This window comes from Podarcis raffonei, chromosome 16 (genome assembly GCF_027172205.1).
Source record: "Podarcis raffonei isolate rPodRaf1 chromosome 16, rPodRaf1.pri, whole genome shotgun sequence".
Classification (NCBI taxonomy): domain Eukaryota; kingdom Metazoa; phylum Chordata; class Lepidosauria; order Squamata; family Lacertidae; genus Podarcis; species Podarcis raffonei.
In genome coordinates this window covers 21890516-21911514 of record NC_070617.1, presented here as the reverse complement: position 1 = coordinate 21911514, position 20999 = coordinate 21890516, and the positions used below count along the sequence as shown (strand labels likewise).

The window sequence follows — 20999 nt, the reverse complement described above, 5'->3', positions numbered from 1 at the left end:
GAATGCTATATTAAAATATTGTTAGCATCTTAGCCTATGGGGCAGGGGTGAAAAATTCAACATTATTTTGAAGTTATAGTATATTTAAAGTTTGGTTCTTTAGTCACTTTTTCCTTATCACCAATTATTTAATGGACTTATCACACTTGATCAGAAAGTTATCCACTTCTGGACTCCAAATTGGATTTTTAAGCTACGGTCCCTGGAAGATCAATACATTAAGATCTGGTTTTGCTGTCTATCTTAGTATATTATCTTTCCTCTTGATATTGGACTTTAAATATGCAAAATGCTAGCGGCCTTTAAAAATACAACATCAAGACTGGCTGATGCAGCATATTAAAAGATTGCCCTGAAATCTCAAATGAATACTGGTACTCACTTAAATTCTCTAAAATTGCAGCTTATTTGTCAATTGTGTTATGACTAAGATTCCTACCTGAAGCAAAATTCTAAGTAAATGTGTGAATTTAGGGGGAAGGATAAAAGCTTTGATGAAATGAGCAAAATGATTCATCCGGTGCATCCGGATACAGTGGTGCCCCGCAAGATGAACGCCTCGCAAGACGGAAAACCCGCTAGACGAAAGGGTTTTCCGTTTTGGAGGCGCTTCGCAAAACGAATTTCCCTATGGGCTTCCTTCGCAAGACGAAAGCCCATAGGGAAATCTCCGGGACAGCGGGGAAGCGCAGCGCATCTTCCCCACTGTCCTCGGACCTCCTCCGAAGGCTGGCGGTGGGGCGGAGAGACCTCCTCCCGCCGCCAGCCTTCGGAAGGCTCCTCCGAAGGCTGGCGGTGGGGTGGAGAGACCTCCTCCCGCCGCCAGCCTTCGGAAGGCTGCTCCGAAGGCTGGCGGTGGGGTGGAGAGACCTTCTCCCCGCGCCAGCCTTCGGATGGCTGTCCTGAAGAGTTGCGGTGGGAGGAGGGTTTTCCTTCCCACCGCCAACATTCAGAATGCTGTTCTGAATGTTGGTGGTGGGGAGGAAAAACCCCCCTCCCACCGCAAGCCCCGGGAACAGAGGAGAAGTGCTGCGCGCCTTCCCCTCTGTTCCCGTACCTGTCCTGAAGGCTTGCGGTGGGGAGAAAAGCCCTTCTCCGCACCGCCAGCCTGGCAAGCGGTCTCCATAGGAACGCATTAATTGATTTTCAATGCATTCCTATCGGAAACCGTGCTTCGCAAGACGAAAAACTCGCAAGAAGAAAAAACTTGCGGAACGAATTAATTTCGTCTTGCGAGGCACCACTGTACCTCTAATTAGGGTGATGGCTCTACTCTGCCTCTACAGTTAGAGGCAGCAATGCTTCTGAATACCAGTTGCTAGAAACAACGGGAGGGGCAAGTGCTCTTGTGCTCAAACTTCCTTGTAGACTTCCCATTGGGGCATCTGGGTGGCCACTAGATGGGCCATTGACCTGATCCAGCAGGCTCTTCTTATGTTCTTATGTGATGTATAGGATCAGAAAACAAGGTGCATCGGCCTTGCCATTAGTAAGAGTAAGGTGGTTATCTGAGAAGGCTACAAATGCTGGGGGTGGACAGGCAGGCAGAGAGAGGTGGTGAATGTTGGGGGACAGAGCTGTGTGTCCCATATGGCCTGCCCCATACCCCCAAAGCTAGCCTCCTATCCTTGGCTGTAGTGAAGGATGTAGCCCTATTCCCAGTGTTGAAGTAAGATTCAACAGCCAGTCAGCTTTCTGTACATGGTACAAGAGGCACCCTGTTGCCCTTTGACTGAGGCAGCAAAATGTCTTGGCCTGGTCATAAGGCATTTTATAGATTTTTCAGCATTAATACAATATCATTTTTACAACAAGACAGGTGTTGTTGTTGTTTACATTAGTCCCTTTTTACCTAAAAAAATATCCCAGAGAGACTTGCAAGATAACAGATAAAACCATCAGAACCAGACAGTTTAAAACAGTGTATAATGCAAAATACCTAAAATGCTCAGCTGACAGTAATAGCGCCCACCCCACTAAAAGATGTGCATGACCTTAGAGGCCAGCTTAGCCACCCAAGGCCTGAGTATTATATATAGTACCATATTTAACTGAAGATGGAATCAGTACCTCAGCCAATGCGTTGCTAACCTCAAGGCTGGATTACTGTAGTACGCTGTATGGGACTTCTTTGGGGTCTGGTTTGGAAGCTCCAGATGGTGCAGAATGCAGCGGCCAGACTGCTGATGGAAGCTTCTGGCTGAGGACATCCTCATCATTGTTAAAACAGTTGCACTGGTGCCTACTTCCTACCAAGCCCGGTTGAAGGCTATTGTATTAATTTAGGTCTAGGGTTCAGAGATTGCCGTAACCCTTTTATCCCAGTTTGGTCACTGAGATCATCTGCAGAGTGTCATTCCCTCAGGGTGATGCTCTTTGACAGCAACTAGAAATTGTTCCTTTTAGGGTCGTCAGCCCTGTCCTGCCAATAGGAAGTGCCTTCTGTGTCAACTTTTGAATGCCTGAGTGACAACTTCTATTCCATCAGGTCTATGCAGGCAATTAAGAATACATCCTTCCATGATAGTTAACTGGTGGCTGCTTCTAAGTTTTCTAGCGGTTTTTTTCTCGTGTTTTCTGGTTTTTATTGCTGTAATCCGCTTTGATGTCTTTTTTTAATGACACATAAATAAATATAAATAAATGGTATCTGCAGAGTGCCCTCTCCTGCAGAGCACATTGATCCATTGGGTGAGCAGGGGATGAGGCATTTTTTTTAAAGTATCCTAGTAACTTACATTTATGTAACTTATAGTGAGGCTTAGTTTTTCTACCTTGTTTTGCTCATTTGGTTGCTGTATCTGCCCGTTTTCTCTCTCCCCCACCCCAATTAATTCACATTAAAATCAAGGGTCTACAGTTGTGTGCTTATTGTATTGTTGATGCCATAAGCCCCCAACAAACTATCCAAAATGATAATGGAAAGGATCGTAATGGAGGCCTCTCCACTTTGTGCCTGTAATACTGCATAACCACCACACCCTTAAGGCTCAGCCAGGGAATGCAGGCTCTGGGAGAAGAAGAATGAATAAATTGCCTGTTAACAATAATTTACTTTCCAGCTCCACATTCTTCTCTGCTTGTGTATATATGTCATTTAGCATTCTGTTCAAAATCCCCAGTGGGGATTGGGAATGAGGTTTCAGAAGCAGAGCTGCTCTTGTCGGTGCCCTGGTACACACTTTCCCCATTAAAGAAATAGGGCTGGCCTGGCATTCTGACCCCTTTTTTGGTTTGCCAGGGAACATTAGGGGATTGCCTTCGCTCGTCTCCTACTCTTAAGATTTCGCTTTCCTCTCCCTGCTTGCCTTATATTTCGTGAAGTGAGGCATGGCAACGATGAGTCATAGGAAAGATGATAAAGTAAATACGGTGTTGCGACCCTCTGTGCTGGTCATATACCCCAGTGAGCACTTAGAAGTGTGACTAATCTATGCGGGCATTCACTGTGGGTTTGGGAAAGCCGGGAAAGCTTACCTGTATTCAGAGCACAGCTCAATGTACTAACTGATACATTAGATATTAAATGAACCTGTTTATTTGTGTGTAAAATATGTAGGCCTGGAATAGTACAACGATAAGGAAATGTTTCCCGACTGTCCTGTGGAGCGTGAAGAGTTAGCTCATCACATGGGACTGATGATCTTTGTTCCAGCTGCCAAAAAGCATGTACACAAAAATTAATGCTTTCCTGATATTTCCAATGTAAGTAATTACGGAAGGTGCCACAGACGTGGCTGGAGGTCCCCACCCCCCAAAAGTTTGGGCCTGTACTTGTACCTCTTGTCGGTAAAGAAAGCGATGCCTGATTTGAAAATATTAGAAGTAACCCAATGTTGCTTTAGAACCTGCTAGTTTCATTGTAATGGGACTATTTATATATGATCTTAACTTGACCTAAATCTTCATTATAGGCAATGACAGTGTCCTTTTTAAAAATGGGGAAGAAACTTTTCAGTATAACTTGAAAATGCCCTTTTGTAACATTGATATAATTTATTTTTGTAAATAGTATAGGCGTTTAGATACATTTTTGCATTTGGTTTATTTTTATTTATACTTTGAGTGCTTGCTTATTACAAACACACAAAAGAAGCTCACAAAGCAAAGGTTGCCATGTTGGCCCATAACAACAGCAACAACTGCAATAGCCATATTAGAGCAATAACTTTCTTTCTTTTCTTTTCTAAAAGGCCAAAATAGTGTGTAAGCTTTCAAGTCCTCCAGAACCCTTCATCAGGCTACATGGAGAAAACAGAAACCGGGGAGAAGGAGAGAGAAATTGGCTGACATTGAAGTGTTACAATATTATGACAATGTCACCAGAATTGGCAGAGGTTTAAAGTTGTTTTCTTTTCAAAATGGTCATTATTTTGCCCTGCAAGCTCTGTATGATAGCTTTTGTTTTATTAGCCGCAGTCTTTGGTCTAAGGAAGTAAAGCAAACAGAGGTCTACACAGGCTGACATTGATAGCTTCTTTGTTTGGTTACTCATGTAAGGTAGGCTAGCATTATAGGTTTCAGCTAGAGGCATTCCTCATCATGCTCTCAACTGCTGTGCCAGTGAGGCCAACACTATCTGATATGTTTTTAAGACTTAGGCTTTCAGAATGGTCTTGGAATCTACACATTTAACGGGGGCTAAGTAGCAACAACCACCAGTAGCTGAAGCAGATTTCATTTTTATCCATTTGTGCTATTCTGCATTTTTAGCTTATCAACCAACCCAGTAACAACAGAAAGGAAGGTGGGAAAGCATGAAATGGCTTAATTTGAAATCCATTTCTAGTCAAACACTCCTTAAAGCCCCCGGTGCACAACCTTTCCCACAAAAAAGAATATTTTGCACCACCCAATTAAAGTTAAGCATTTAGTTCCATTGATTCCCCCCCTCCCTTCCATTAGAGGCAAGGGGACAAAAGGGCTCTTAAGTTTGACTGGATTGTGTACCTATAAAATACATTCACTGTGGAGAAGGAAATAGATGGATAAGATTGTCATGGCCTTGTTTTAATACTCTAACTGTTGAATATAGTACAGAAGTTCCTTAAGACTTCTTGAAAATAAACCAGTTTCTGAAAAAACTGCATTTTTTTTTTTTGCAAGGCATCCTTCCCATTCATTTAACTGTCCCTGCCTTCAATGATAGAAATATGAGAAACTTTCCAAACAAATGTGTTTGTCAGTGACCTCTCTTCTATTGGGTGTAACTCTTTCACACTTGACTCATCTATGAGTCTCTTTCTTTTTTACTCTTAGCTTGCAATTCAGTTGTTTTAACCACAAATTGACTTAACAGTTGTAGATACTCCACTAATACGTGCATAAGAAGTAAATGGCTAGAGGTTTGAGGATCTTGGCAAAATATCTCTTGGGAAAGGATCCCAACGTTCTCTTGCAGATATTAATAGGATCATTTGTTGGAGGGTGGGAGTCATGTTCTGAAGAGGTGCTGCACTGGAGAAAAGGACTGCAAACTTGTGAAGCAGTATTAATGGCCCGTCAACACAATCCATTATTCCTAAATACAACTTGGCCTTGAATTCTTTACATGCTCATGGGGTGATAAGAGAGAATCTCTGGGGAAATTAGAAGGAATACCCTCCACCACATCACATACTTCATTGCAGGATTGTTATTTCTGCTTGGTGAATTTCATCTTTCCCTTTGAGTAGTGGATGGAACTCAACCTGCATTCTGGGCAACCCTGGGGTTCCTCAGGTGGCTATCAAGGATTTCTCAATAAGAACATTGCTCATGGCCAAGTTCCCTCTGGAGACATCTTCCCCTCCAATGTGTGTCAACAAGGTAGTGTTGTGGGTGTTCTATGGTGTGCCCCCAGTAGCTAACCAAAATTTTGTGCTCACTATTGATTTTTGCTCTCCAAGTTAGGAGGAACTCCCACTGTCATTTCAACTTCTGAAACATTCAGAAAGCATATTTTTTACCCTTCAAGTATTACTTTTTTAAGATTTTTAGAACAATGTGCAATAACAGAAATAAAAGATGGATTATAACTAAAATAAGTGATAAGCAACACTTGTATATGTCTTCCAGTGCATGTCATGTCAACACAATGAACTACTGCCACTAGCTGTGAGGACAGAACAGGAGTTTTTACAATGGACCACTTGAGAATAAACCAATCTGGTTTCCGTTTATTTAACAAATTGGCCAAGTCATTGCTTTGTTTGAAGTAGGCTCAGAATCACCTTTGATCAGTCCTAATACTGTGAAGCTGATGTGTGGTGGTTGCCATCTTTCGATTTCAGAAATAACCATCCCTTTGGTATTATGGGTTGATATGAAGAGAATCCATGGACAGAGCCACATGTGGAAAGTATTGGCTCTTCTGATCAGAATATTCCTGCATTGCAGGGGGTTGGACTAGATGATCCTCAGAGTTCCTTGCAACTCTATAATTCTATGAATATTTGTTACCGGAAAGAACACAGGGGAAGTGCCATATTGCAGTGATCACCAACCATTTTGGGCCCGTGGGTCCATTTTCAAACTGGATAAACAGTCTTGGGCATTACATACCCCACGACTTATTCTATTGGCTACAAGAAAATGCTTCTTTCAAACCTGATTTCAGCAGACCGATTTTGAATTGGTTAATTTGATGGCTTTGTTTTAATTTTAAATGGGATACTTTATCATATTGAATGCTTTTGAGAACTGCTAGGCTGAAAAGCAAGGGTACACATTAAAATGGTAAATATTGCAGCCTTCAAAACTAAGGACTTGCCTTAAAGTAGAAGATGCTGATAACTAGAAACAGGGGTTTTTTTTTGTACTGTATTTTTCTGCCAGGAGACCTGTCCAACCCCAAAATTATGTTTCTCTTGAGAAAAACATCATGCCCCACCCTTCGAATGCGTCTGCATCACTCAGAGCAGCTTACAACAATTACAAACTTAAACAATCCCTTAAAAAAACAAATCAGCCAAAAATGTATATAGGCTTGGCAGATAGACTATCATCTGAGAATGCTTTTATGACATAAGAATAATCTGTCTGGCAAGGTAGTCTCTTGCCATAATTGGAAAACTTTTACCAGCCAGCAAAAAAGTTTAAGAGGGCCAAGTTCATCTTGTCAGGTATTCCACGATTTTGGCTTGGCCACTGAATGACCCGTTTCTCCTGCAATTTGCAAGGTGTTGATAGTCAGGGAAATGGTCTGCAAGTGTCTTTTCTGTGGGTGGTTTGAATATGCTGCTTTCACACCATGCAAGTGTGTACTGTTCTTCAGCCTGCCCTGATCCCACTGCTGATCCAAATGGCTGATGAGCATCGGTCTGATCCATGAATAGCTGTCATCTTCTAGGGAGGGTAGGGGCTATGTTGAAGGGAACGTTTCTGAGTTTCCTGAATGCACTATGGTTGTGTGCTACAGCGCTGAGCCAGGAGTGTGGGCAGCTGCCATCTGTGGATGCATCCTTAGTCATGCTGTCAGGTGCTTTGCAGTCTTCAAACAATTGTCCTTCAATAGACATAACAGCAGCATTATTTGGCTGGGGCAAGCCTTTACATGGAAACAGATGCCAGTAAATTAAACATTGCAAATCAGCTCAGAGCAGCCATGTGTCTCCAGCAGTAAGGCTTTAATAAATAATAAATATATTTTAAAATTTATTTCTAGTGTGCTAAAAGGGCTCAGATGCTATATGATCTCAGTAAGTGTAAGGATAATGATAACAATAAGTAGCATTTTAGAATGTTTGAAGTGCTTCGTGTGTATTCAGCAATTTTCAGAACAGCCCTGACCTGAAAGGTGTGGTCCCCTTTTGCAAGTAGAAAATTGAAGCTGGGAGAATAGCAGCTTGCTGAAGCTGGCAAGTGAGTTTGTTGCTGAAAAATATTTGGCTCTCAGTAGTTTGGAATTGTCACTGAAAGGGCTTTTTCATATGTTACAGCTGAGTGGGCATTTTATGTATGCACCAGTACCGTGTGAAAGAGGTGCTTCCCTTTATTGCACCAGTGCACAGTGACAAAAAAGGCTTGTATCCAATTAATTTGTTAACAGGACACTGCATGTGTGCATAGGTAAAGGGACCCCTGACCATTAGGTCTAGTCGTGACTGACTCTGGGGTTGCGGCGCTCATCTTGCTTTATTGGCCGAGGGAGCCGGCATTTGTCCGCAGACAGCTTCCGGGTCATGTGGCCAGCATGACTAAGCCACTTCTGGTGTACCAGAGCAGCACACGGAAACGCCGTTTACCTTCCCACCGGAGCGGTACCTATTTATCTACTTGCACTTTGACGTGCTTTCGAACTGCTAGGTTGGCAGAAACTGGGACCGGACAACGGGAGCTCACCCCGTTGCAGGGATTCGAACCGCCGACCCTCTGATCGGCAAGTCCTAGGCTCTGTGGTTTAACCCACAGCGCCACCCGCGTCCCAGGTGCATGTGTGTATGGTTCAAGTTAATTGTGGAATATGAAGCCCTGCAAGTAGGTAAAGTCTCTTGCAGGTACTTTAGCTCCCCCAACCTGTCTCATGCTAACCACTCTCTTAGCACCCGCATCTGTGATTATTTTCTTTCATTGAAAAAGACAATTAAACTGAAATATAGCTTTGGTTATATCTCCATGCCAGACAGAAAATAGCGCCCAAAAGCATTTTCTACCCTGCCTCTCTTATTCAACAAATATTCATATCAGCATACAAAAGAAAGAAGCTCAAAACTTACATTAAGCCTTGTCCATTTACTAGACCTTACAGGTACATCCATAACTGCTTATTTTCACTGCTGCTGATGTTCAAAGCAGCCAGGGATTGATGTCCAACTGGCCAGGGATTGTTGTAGACAAAACTATTATCTGTCACACTGCTGGATGTCAGCGTTGACTCCCTGGGTAAAGGAATGCTGCAACAAAGAAAATTTTTAGTGTTTGTCTGTTGTGCAAAATTACCTTGATAACAGAGCCCTGAGGACCCAATAGAGAGGACTTGGAGGGCTGCATTTGTCCCCTGGAACTGAGGTTCCTCAATCATTCTGATAATCAGCTGATGAGATCTTCCTGTCCATGATGCAGCCTATGGTTAGCAACCAGTAGAGAGAGGGCCTCTTTTGTGGTGACGCCGGAAGTATGGAAACTCCTTCCCTCTGAGTTTAGATGAGTGTCTGTATTAATGACATTTAGGTTGCTTTAAAAACACACATACTTGTGTGGCTAGGCCTTGATCTCAATATGTTGTTTTAACTCTGCCCTAGTCTTTCAGTTGCATTTTCTCCCTGTATTTTTATGTTTTGTTAAGTATTTTAATATTGTTGTACCCTGTCTATAGACCCAACGTGGGACACAGTATAGAATTGTGTATCAAGGTGCAGGTGTATGCAGAGGCTATAGCTAGAAGGGGAAACTGCCATTTTCATTACTATTCATGAAATCAGGGCTCCTTTTTAATGTTCTTTATGTAAGTACATATAATTCTCACATGGAGGCCAGCCAAATAGTTTTTGTTGAAAATATGTGTAGGCTTGGAGGCTTGAGGTTACCGTATTCTTTGGTGCTGTGATGGCCAGCCCCTCCCTCCAGGTTCCTGCTTCGCTGTTAACAGGAAGGTAAGTAATTGCTGCCTTGTGTTTTGACCAGAGGTGAGGATAAAGTTGTGCCTTGTTTTCTGGAAGATGTGTCAGTTTAGACCCAAAGAGTGGGAGTACAAATATCAGGGAAATGGTTAATTGGCACCAGCTGCAGTTGGGTCAAAAATTGTATTGGGGGCAGCTCTGCAGACCAGGAACTGCTCATTTGTAGAATGTATTTATCTGTTTTAATTATTTCTGTTTCCCCCACTCCTCAGGTTGGAAGGCAAGAGTATATAGAGCCCAGAGACACAACAGAAAAGGAGACCTAACGTTTCTACTGAAATGAGCCTGGACCATAGAGTATGCTTATTGCTATAGTTACCCAGGTATGCTGAATTGCCTCTTTTGCAGCCTATCTCTGTGATAAGGACCCTAAAGATGGGGACACTTCCTCAGTCCCCCAGCTCCATAATGGATGAGACTGACAATGCTGCGTGTTTAAAAATAACAAGAACATCTGTGGCTAAAAATAATAAATTTTACAGACCCTACAACTGCCACCCATGAAACTTCAAGGTTCAAAATATTTTATAATATAAATAGTCTTTAAATCCCCACCCCCTCATTTTCCATACATGTGGCTCTTGTTCAACACTGGCAGCTAGAAATCTCAGGGTTCTGAGCAAGCTGCTGGGTTTTACATAATAAATATGGTTTGTATTTCTTGCTTTGTTTCAGTTTTCTGTGTTATTGAATTTTATTAGCTGCTTAGAGTTTCACTATGGAGCAGTACAGAAATATAATGAATAAATATTAATTAAATGGGTGCAGCTGTAAACGAGTGTACTTTTTTTAAAAAAAAAAATTACCCCTGATAGACAATATAGGGTGTTAGTACAATATGGTTGTAGCAACAGTAATCCAGGGGGGAAACCTTGTTTGTTTATCTGTTGTTTGTGCATTAGGCTTGTTTAGAATGAAGTTAATAGTACAATTACATAGCAGTGTTTTTCAGTTAAGTTGCCTGTCAGTCTAACCCTAGAAGAGTCACCTGCCATATGCCGCTCTTAGTAGTGGTTCCCATCTCAGTCAAGCTAGCATTATTTGTTGTCTCATACAAAAGTTCTCTCCGTGACTTATATAGACTGTTAAAAACAGCCATCAAGTTTAACAATAAACAACAGAATTCCAAAATATATAACAGAAACAGCAATAAGCATGACATTCACATTTCCTCAAACGGCTGGAATAAGTTATACATAGGTAAAGGTAAAGGTACCCCTGCCCGTACGGGCCAGTCGTGTCCGACTCTAGGGTTGTGCGCCCATCTCACTCAAGAGGCCGGGGGCCAGCGCTGTCCAGAGACACTTCCGGGTCACGTGGCCAGCGTGACAAGCTGCATCTGGAGAGCCAGCGCAGCACACGGAAACGCCGTTTACTTTCCCGCCAGTAAGCGGTCCCTATTTATCTACTTGCACCCGGGGGTGCTTTCGAACTGCTAGGTTGGCAGGCGCTGGGACCGAGCAGCGGGAGCGCACTCCGCCGCGGGGATTCGAACCGCCGACCTTTCGATCGGCAAGCCCTAGGCGCTGAGGCTTTTACCCACGTCCCTAAGTTATACATAACCCAGCACCAAAAGGATGGTAATGTCAGCACCATGAAGCTGCCAGCACCCATCCTTTTAACACTGCACCCATGTGTCCCATGAGGCACCCTAACAAAACATGGTAGAAGAGGGATCTAGATGGTTCTGGTTTTCTGTAACCCCATCCCCAGGATCCTTACAGTGAAGAGTGGATAATTTATTACTAAATTGCTAGATGACTTGCAGTGGCTCTGCAAGTCTTTCTGGCTATCAGTTGTTTGCTACAAAAGGGCACTTCTCCTCTTTTCTAGGCTTTCAGAATTACAGGTGTATATTTGTGCATTTTCAGGTCATCCCTAGTACGTAGCTTATGAGGTGCAGTAGGTAAGGCACTTCTCCCTGAGCCACCATTTTGCATATCCTTGCAGCAACCATTTTGCACCTAGCTAGTCGGTGGCCCGACTGCAAAACCGTTTTACTGAAGTAGATCTTGATGTCTGCTTACCCCTTTGGTAGAGGATGGCCAGATGGTAGGACCATGATAAAGAAAAGGGATGGTGGCAGCCTCAGTGAGGGGGCAGGGGGGAGACGGGCCCCACAGACCCACTATCTGTCATATAAAATTTGCCCTGTCTTTGGGGCTTTGGCGCACTTGTCAGCAACTTATATTTATCACTTTCCCCAAAGTGTCTTTATTTTCCTAAGTAGCTGGCCAGTTTACCTGACTTTAGAAACTTATCCTTCCTGGAGTTTCTGATTCAAATGCTTATCAGATTTATACCAGGTGAGTTGCCCCAGTTCAGTGGTGTGATGTAATTCTTACTTTGCCAAGCTCTAATTAAGCCTTTTCTTCAATCCTTGTATCCTGCAGTCTTTTAAAATGTTGATTGGTTCCATGTCCCAAGCTGGAAGGATTACAATCCTTCTTCCCCGCAACCCTGATCTTTTTTTGTTTGTTAACTTATACACTTGTAAAGAGGAAAAAACACTTCCCTAACATTTTAAGAGATTCTGCACAGCGGCAGTGGGTTTTTTTGTTCCTAAGCACATGTGTCTTAAGGACTTGCTGTTTGAGTGGCATTTGGACTACAGTATTATTAATAGAGGATTGTATCATGAAAAGGCTTGTTTGGAAATAAAACAACCCCACCTTCTACAAAATATGCTTTTTGAACCACAAGAGCAGCAACAGAAATATTTAAGGCCAGGGGAGTGGACATTTGAATATCCTCATTCCACTTTTTCAGTCACCACTGCTGCTGGATAGAGCCATGAACCAGCTGCCTAAGAGGAAGTGCCCTAATTTCAGACACAAAACTTGGGGGAGGGGGGCTATTTTCCCATGTGGTCACTGTGGAACATTTTTAAAAGCCACAGCTGGGAAACAGGGTGTCTCTTTCTGTCACTGCTGCCTTCCCCACCCAAAAAAACAACAACACCTTTGTATGGATGGATTTGTTTTTATTAAGCTGCCGTGAAGGCCTGTTTTCAGGCAGGAAAGCAGGATACAAATATTTCAGATTTAAATAAACAAACCAAATGCTCTCAGAAACATCTGTTTAACAGTTAAACAGAACTTCCCAGGGATGGGGAACCTACGGCTGTCCAGAGATTGATTGTTAGTCTCCAACTCCCATCAGCCACAGCCATTGTTGCCGATAGTCAAGGATGATGGCAGTTGGGAGTCCAGCAATGTGTGGAGTGCCACAGGTTCCCCATCCTCGTCTTTGGGGAACATGGAAAAATTATCTCCTTAAAAGTTGCTTTCTTCAGACTGTAGAGAAGGCACCTGAGTTAAACAAATTTAAATACTTACAGTGATTTCAATTGTCTACAAATTTCTCCCCCCGCCCCCCAGGTTCTGAATTGTTACCTAAGGACTCCATTGTCAATGAGGGAAGAAACTGACTGGGAACTGGAGGTGGGAACAAGGTCCTAATACTGTTCACCATGCGCAAAGGGGTGCCAAAAGACCCAGATGCAGCTGACCTGTTCTACAAAGATGATCCTCAGGAACTATTTGTGGGTTTACACGAAATTGGACATGGAAGTTTTGGAGCGGTTTACTTTGTAAGTAGTTTTTGCTTAATATCCCATTCTCTGCAAAACAAAGATCTCCTTTCATAGCATTAAGCACATTTCGCTTGAGGAAGAGGTTTTTCTTCATAGTCAAAGCTGTTTATACCCTTCTCTCCCTTCTCCACAATTCCAAAATGGCATCCATTATGCATATAAAGAAAATGTATACAATTTTATTTCTAGGTTTTATTGTTGCTTGTTTGCTTTGCTGTTTTTCATACATAAACGTGTGTGTGTGATATGTTTCGACAGTAATGCATGCACGTGGGAACTCTGGCCTCTGCTTCTCTGTTGCAGAGTGATGGATCCCATTCACAAGAGAGAAATGGTGTATGGAGGTGTATGCTTAACCTTAAAAGTAGAGAAGGAAAAACAGGGAGACTTTGGTGCATGGAAGAAGGGTTTAGCAGATAATACACCTCCCATTTCTCGCTTGTACAACTACTTCCCCTTGCTGATTCACCACAGGGAAGCATTTACTAAGGAGTTTCAGGACCCATGTTTGTTGCCAGGCTTACAGCTTGGCCCTTGAGCGACTGAGTTTACAAAATATTCCAGATGGCCAACCAAAAAGACAATAACAGCATCTCCATCTGACTGAAAGATATCTTGCTCAGAAGACCTTTGGCTTCTGATGATGATTCCTCATGAAGGATGAACACAAATTTACACAGTGTGTGTGTGTGTGTGTGTGTGTGTGTGTGTGTGTATGTGTACGTGTGTGTGCGCGCGCGTTGGTGAACTCCTAATCGCAAATAAGAAGTGTGGGCTATCAGGTGAGTTCCTGGCAGAGATCAGATTTGGATTAGGGACTTGGATTAGGGACCTCACTGAACTCCTCATTTAAGTAATAAAAATAAATACAAACATTTTTAAAACAGCCACCTCTGTTTTAACTTGTGGCCCCCTCAGGTGTTTTTGGACTATTATGCCATGGTACACCTGCATCAGCACAACTGGACGCCTTCATCTGCCCTAGCTGGAACAAAACATGTCTCTCCCGTATAGGCCTCCGCAGCCACAGCAGGCGCTGTAATTCCCAAGCGTTTGACCTCATCCCCAAAGTACACCCTTCCATTGTCTCCTGAGACAGATGGATGCCAACCGCTGCCCTCAGTTCCTCATCTAGTATGATTAATTGATGGGAGTTATGGCCCTTCAAACGCTTTTGGACTACAAGCTAGCTACCTCTGCTTTTAAAGAGAGCTTCGCATCACAACACAGTCTGCTTTGGATGCTTCCAGATGCAAAAGATGGCTGCTTATGTGCTATCTAATGAAGCTGACCCAGTTTTATAAATGAAGTAGATTGAACTTATTAGTTTCTCTGTGTTACAGCAGTGATGTAGCATTCCTTGAAAACGAGGCAGTTCCACTTAAAGCAGCCTGCCGCACAGCATTACTTACAGTCTGTCTGAGCCTGTTATTTAACTGCAAGATGTCTCAGGCTGTGGATTAGTCCTTCAAGGAAAGTAGAGAGAGCCCTGCTGCTTTAATCATTTAAAGCTCCACCAGACAACACCATGGAAGAGTGTTCTGCGGGGAGCAATTCTCCTCCTCCCAGCCAAGGAGATCACACCAAGCGGTCTATAGCCACACCTTTGTCAGCTTCTTCTGGAGCTAGGCACGGCTTATTTTAAGCAGCTGGTGTGGAAAAAAAACATCAGATGTTACTGGCATTGCAGAAAGTACTTTGGGAGGCTTTCAACTAAAGCTTCATTTTTTTATTAGCAGAATAATATAGAACCACTGACTCACTTGAACCAATAAATAGCACTTTTGAAACATAAGCGGTTAACTTTCCAATGTTCTGTTTTATTTGAATTTCTACTTGAAGGCATAGGATGGGTGGCAACTAAGAATTGCAGCAAAACTCTTTACATTTACATTTTCTTTAATTAAATCATCTTCCCTCCCCCTTTTAATAACACCACCCCCAATCTTGGGTGTGCTGAGAATATTGAACTGGGGACTCTGGCAGCAAGGCTGTCTATCCCCATTAAAGGTTGCCAGCAGGAAGAGCCACAGGCTTGCTGTCCAGTGTAACAGTGCAACTGTGCAGAAGGAGGTAGTGCTGCCTCAGTGGCTCTTGGTTGGCGATGCAAGATGCCTTTCGCCTGACCCTAAAAAGCCTGGGATTCTTACCTGGCTGTTCATTCTGAGCAACGTTTTATTGACGGAGACCAAGAATTACATAGAGTTAAGGGAGAGCTGTGAGGTTGCCCGCTTTGCTGATAACACCAAATTATTCAGGGTGGTAAAAACAAAAATGGGATTGTGAAGAACTCTGAAATAACCTCTCCAAAAGCAGGTAATAAAATGGCAAAGACAGTTCAGTGAAATGGTGAGGGAAGTGAGCAAAAAAAGAATAAGTCATCCTGTCTTTATATATTCATTGATGGGATCTGAGCTGGCGGTGACTAACCAGTAAAGGGATCTTGGGGTCATGGCAGATAGCACAGTGAAAAGGTTGATCCAGTGCGCCACAGCTTTGAAAAGGGTGAATTCTGTGCTAGAGATAATTAGGAAAGGGGTCAAATATAAAACTGTTGGAGTTGTAATATCTCTGTTCAGATCTGTGGTGTGACAGCGCATGGGATGCTGTGGACAGTTGTAGATGCTGCGGAGTGGGCAAAAGTGCAGAACAGGGCAACCAAAATGATCTGAGGTCTGGAACAACTCCCTTGTAAGGAAAAGTGACAACTGCTTTCTATTATTATTTTGGAATGTTAAAAAAAAATGCAGTGTAGACAAAGTGGATAGCTTTTCTTTCTCGTAATAGGTAAACCTGGGGTCATCCAAAGATGCTGAACGTTAAATGATTTAAGACAAACAAAAGGAAGTACTTTGCATGGTGCATAGTTAAGCTGTGGAACCTGCTGGGGAATTCACAGCCACAAATATGTGAGGGCTGCCAACTTAGTTGGCTTTAAAGGGGGTTAGACAAATCCATGGTGGATGACGCCATCAGTAGCTGTGAGTTGTGATGGCGCCATGCCTCTGAGTACTAGTTGCTGGGGGATAATAGCTGGAGAGGTTCTTGCCCCTTTTTACTCTTCCCACAGGCATCCAGCTAGCCATTGTGAGAAACAAGATGCTGCTTGGCATGCCAGTCTGTTTGCCCTGCTTCCTACTGCCAACTCTGATGCCGCCCAACAACTTAACCCCAGTTTCCAAGAGCCTAGGCAGAGGTTTCTGCAGTGCTATGGAAGGGTGTTAGGGCTGGCACAGAGTTTGTTGAGTCTTCGCAGGGAAGGGCGTTTCACAACTCCTGGAAAAACTTTTGAGCATTGTCCTTGCCCTTCGGATGACATAACCAAGAAGAAGTGTGTATCTGAAGAAGTGGGCATGCACACGAAAGCTCATACCAATAACAAACTTAGTTGGTCTCTAAGGTGCTACTGGAAGGATTTCTTTTATTTTGTTTCGACTACAGCAAACCAACACAGCTGCCTCCCTGTAACTATAACCAAGAATGTTCATTTAGCTGATCTTAATTATTGGAACACAAGAGAGGATAGCGTGGTCTTTGTGGATTTGAGGGCAAACTGCTGACTCTTGAACAGCGTCTAGCCTACCGTGGTGATTTTTAGTAAGCTTACTTACTTGGTGGAATGTCAAATGTTTGTGCAGGAAATGGTACTGACCATGCCAAAAGCAACAGGTAAGAGACATGTGCCACTTCCAGCCTGCTACTGCCCATCCTTGCATGGTAGCACAGAGGGGTATGGGTCTGCTGCCACTTGTGCTTCCCCACCCAACAAAGCAGCTTAGTGATAGAGTGTATGGCCCTTCTCAAGGTTGTTCTAAGGCTACATGGGAGAGAACAGTAGGAGATTTCAAGGTTAATATTTCAGTACTGATTGAAAGATGCTGGGCTTTGGCAAGTGGTGCTGCCATCTGCATTGATTCTGTGGAATGCCATTCGGGAGGCAGATAGTTTAGCAGACCTGTGCAGGATTTGGGCTACTTCTGCAGTAGATCTTGTGTTGCTGACACCTAGCATGACTCCTAATGCAGTACAGTGGTACCTCTAGTTATGAACTTAATTCGTTCCGGAGGTCCGTTCTTAACCTGAAACTGTTCTTAACTAGAGGCGTGCTTTCACTAATGGGGCCTCTTGTTGCTGCTGTGCCGCCGGCACATGATTTCCGTTCTCATCTTGGGGCAAAGTTCTCAACTCAAGGTAACTCTTCCAGGTTAGCGAAGTTTGTAACCTGAAGCGTATGTAACCTGAGGCGTTTGTTACTCAAGGTACCACTGTACTAACAATTCTTTGTGAGGAAGAGTCTCTCCTTGATCAATTGGCTTCCTTGAGTTTAGGAGGGAAATGAGAAAACATCTTACTTTTTTCTTTCTTCTCCTTTTACCCCTCCCCCCCCCAATTTCCAGGCCACCAACGCCCGCACGAATGAGGTGGTGGCAATCAAGAAGATGTCCTACAGTGGGAAGCAAACAAATGAGGTAAGAAGGACAAAAACAACTCTGCAAATGCCTCTGTGTCAGAACAGCGAAGCAGGCTGTTCTGTTGTGTGTTGCTGTGTTCTTTTTTACCAATTCATTTTTCTTAATGCCATAATAGGCTTCGGAGTGGTTTACAAGTCTGCTACCTGCTTCTGCAGAGAGACACTTTGAAAATAAAGTAAAACTGGACCAGCATTTACTTGTTAATAAAGTGAATTGGGAATGTAGACCACGTAGGGAAACTGTAGCCCGTCAGGTGTTGTTTGACTGCAGGTCCCATCAGCCCCAACCAGGATGGCCAATGGTCAGAGAAGATTGAAGTTGTAGTCCAACAGCTTCTGGAGGGCCACAGATTCTGCATTCCTCAGTGTAAGCTACTTGCAACACTAGAATTTTGAAAGTGTACTAAACAAGAGTGTACTAAGCTAGAAATCTCTGGAGACCTTCATGGGAAGGTTTGAAAGCCACTCCTTCCTTACTTTTCCACACCACCTAGCAATACAACCCCTACTCTACTCAGCACTTGTATGTTGTTCCCCATCACCTTCATTATATTACACTATTATCCTACAATTCCTTCTGTAAGCTCAGATTAGCCTTACTGGGTTCTCCCCACTTCCCCCAATTGTGGCTAGGGTCGCTGAAACATGGTAAGTAGCACTAGATCACCTGGTTTACTTCATAGCTGAAGGGGGATTTGAATCTGGGTCTCCCTGGTCACAGTCCAACACTTCACAGCACAATCTCTTTTACTCCTGGGCTCTCTTCCATCCCGTCTCCTCAAGTTCCCTGACCTCTACCACCATGTAATTGCTCATCCACCTAGATCCTGCATGCAGGTTTCCTTCAGCCTTATGTGAGCTGTTGTACAGATCTCCAACATTCCCACCCAAAAATTGGAATTTCTTTCACCATTCTGTGGTACTTCTGCACCTTTTGAGTCGTGTTTGGTTTAACTTGCTGTCATTTTGGTGCTTAATATTGCACATTGAGATGTGCTTTCAGGACCCTCCCTATTCCTATGACAGTAATTTGTTTTTTGACTGTTTTTAATACTGAATATTGGTAAAGGGTGGGTAATAAATTTAATAATAGCAATAATACTGTTCCTCAGTCCAGTGCTTTAATTTATTTTGTTTGTTCTTACATCTTATTTCCTGCCCTTTCTCTCTTAAGCAGGTTGCGGCCATAAAACATCTCTAAACAAATCTAAAAAACTTAGAAATGCACAATAAAATACTGCATGTATAACAGCCAGCAATAATTATACATCTTTAGCACTATGTTTCAAAGGCCTGCTGACACCTGAATGATACCAGTATGGGGAACAACTAGATCCTTGTAAAAAGGGAGTCAAATAGGAATTTCTACTTTCCAGCTCCTCAAATTCAGTAGTCAAGTTGTGTCATGTATTAAAATGCTCCTAAGTGCCCATCCATTCTTGTGACCAACGCAGGCAATAAATGCAGTGTTTAGAACCACGCAGCTTGTATAACATTATTTAGATTTTTGCTAAACCGTTAAATATACAGCATTATGTATCTTTGCTTAATGTGCGTATTTTGTTTTGACTGCAATATTTGCATGACTTAATCTGATTGCCCTCTGGTAACTATTAGCCTTGCAAAGAGGCCATTTGGCCTGTACATCTTCAGCAGATGCTGACAAACTTTTGTTTCAATTTACTTGTGTTGCTAACAAACAAACAAACAAACAAACGAGGGGTGGGGAGCTGAGGTTCTTAGAAATCTAAGTTCTTCCTAGGTGTATAATTCCATGTGAAATAGCCTCTGATTCCAGCTCACCTTGGAAATGTTCTTATTTTGCTATATGGAGAAATTATTATTTCATTATTTATTTTTATACCTCTCCCTTCAGCTAAAAAGGCTCCCAGGGTGGTTTGCAGATTAAGAAAATCAAGACAGTCACTGCCCTCAAGCTTACAAATTAAAAAGGAAAGGGAAAGGAGGATTGAAAGAGAGGGAGCAGGAAATAAGCAATTTTGGGTACTTAGTCCTTTGTTATAAGTTCTTCCAGTGGATGGCTGGGATCAAACAGTTCAAGGAGAGCAGGAACCAACAGTTGCTTATCTGTCACCTTCTCTTTCACCCTCTTCTCTCAAGTTTGATCTAAAGACTGTTTCTTCTTCTTTTTTAAAAAAACACCAGAAATGGCAGGATATTATCAAGGAAGTCAGATTTCTACGACAGCTGAAGCACCCCAACACCATAGAATACAAGGGTTGTTACTTGAAAGAAAACACTGCCTGGGTGAGTGAAAGCTTTGTTTGGATTTCACGTCCTATGGGCTGTGAAGAAGCTGTTTTTCCCTGGATGCAATGCTGAATTGTTTCAATCATCCCACGCTGCTACTTATTCTTTAAAGGCTGTCGGGCCCTGAGCCTAACATTGGTATACTGCATAGAAACTGAAAATGTTTACAGGCGTTGGGGGTCCGCAGCTGGGTTGCCTTGCCTTGGCGCACTGTTTGTGCTGCTGCTTAAGGACAGACATGTGTTTCTAAGTACAATGGATGCTCATTAGAGAACTAGGACGAGCCTCATGGATGCTCCAAGGACCTCCAGAATGCTTAGGAAGGCTTGCCTGCCCTTAATGCTTTGTATCATCATATCATATGCAAGCTGTTGTTACATACCACCCCGATTTCTGAGTGGAGGGATACTCCCATGGATCCACTGCTTTATCAGGGTTCAGTTTTCTTGATAGAAAAGCCGGATTGTATGTGATGTCTTTAGGATATTTGGCTTTTATTTACACACATACATACAATCTGAGCATGGGGGGGCCCTCACATCATTAACACCACCAAAAGATCTCACTTCTCCATTAGTCACAGCTTCTATGATTCTATGTCTCTCTTCCCCAGCTTCCAGCTCACTCTAGCCTAGCCCCAGTTTGGCTTATTGTTCTCCATCACTTAACTATAGCTATTAAAGGTAAAGGGACCCCTGACCATTAGGTCCAGTCGTGACCGACTCTGGGGTTGCGGCGCTCATCTCACTTTATTGGCCGAGGGAGCCAGTGTACAGCTTCCGGGTCATGTGGCCAGCATGACTAAGCTGCTTCTGGCGAACCAGAGCAGCGCACGGATATGTCGTTTAGCTTCCTGCTGGAGCGGTACCTATAAGCGGTACCTATGACCCCATAATCCCCAATAATGGTAAATAAATTGTCATGTTCTGTTGACTTCACCTGCTTGAAGCCTGATACTGTACATGGGATTGGGGGTGGGGTGAGAGTTGGCTACTGTAGCCATTGCATACCAAAATTAACATGTATATCTTGGAGCAGCTCTCAATCTTGCTAAAACTGGAAC

General features: G+C 43.1%; 1 protein-coding gene across 5 annotated transcripts in view; it reads left to right on the top strand.

Moving 5' to 3' along the window:
• TAOK3 (TAO kinase 3) overlaps positions 1-20999 on the top strand; it is a 115816-nt gene that overhangs the window by 18793 nt on the left and 76024 nt on the right. For 4 of the 5 annotated variants that reach the window (XM_053369816.1, XM_053369817.1, XM_053369819.1 and 1 more), the window contains exons 2-5: positions 9812-9922; positions 12980-13191; positions 17592-17663; positions 19832-19933. In XM_053369816.1, the coding sequence (XP_053225791.1) occupies positions 13072-13191; positions 17592-17663; positions 19832-19933 (294 nt within the window). In that variant the 5' untranslated portion in view covers positions 9812-9922; positions 12980-13071. Of the gene's footprint in view, positions 1-3537; positions 3706-9811; positions 9923-12979; positions 13192-17591; positions 17664-19831; positions 19934-20999 lie in introns of those variants that run through there. The other variant, XM_053369818.1, reaches the window with a different exon arrangement.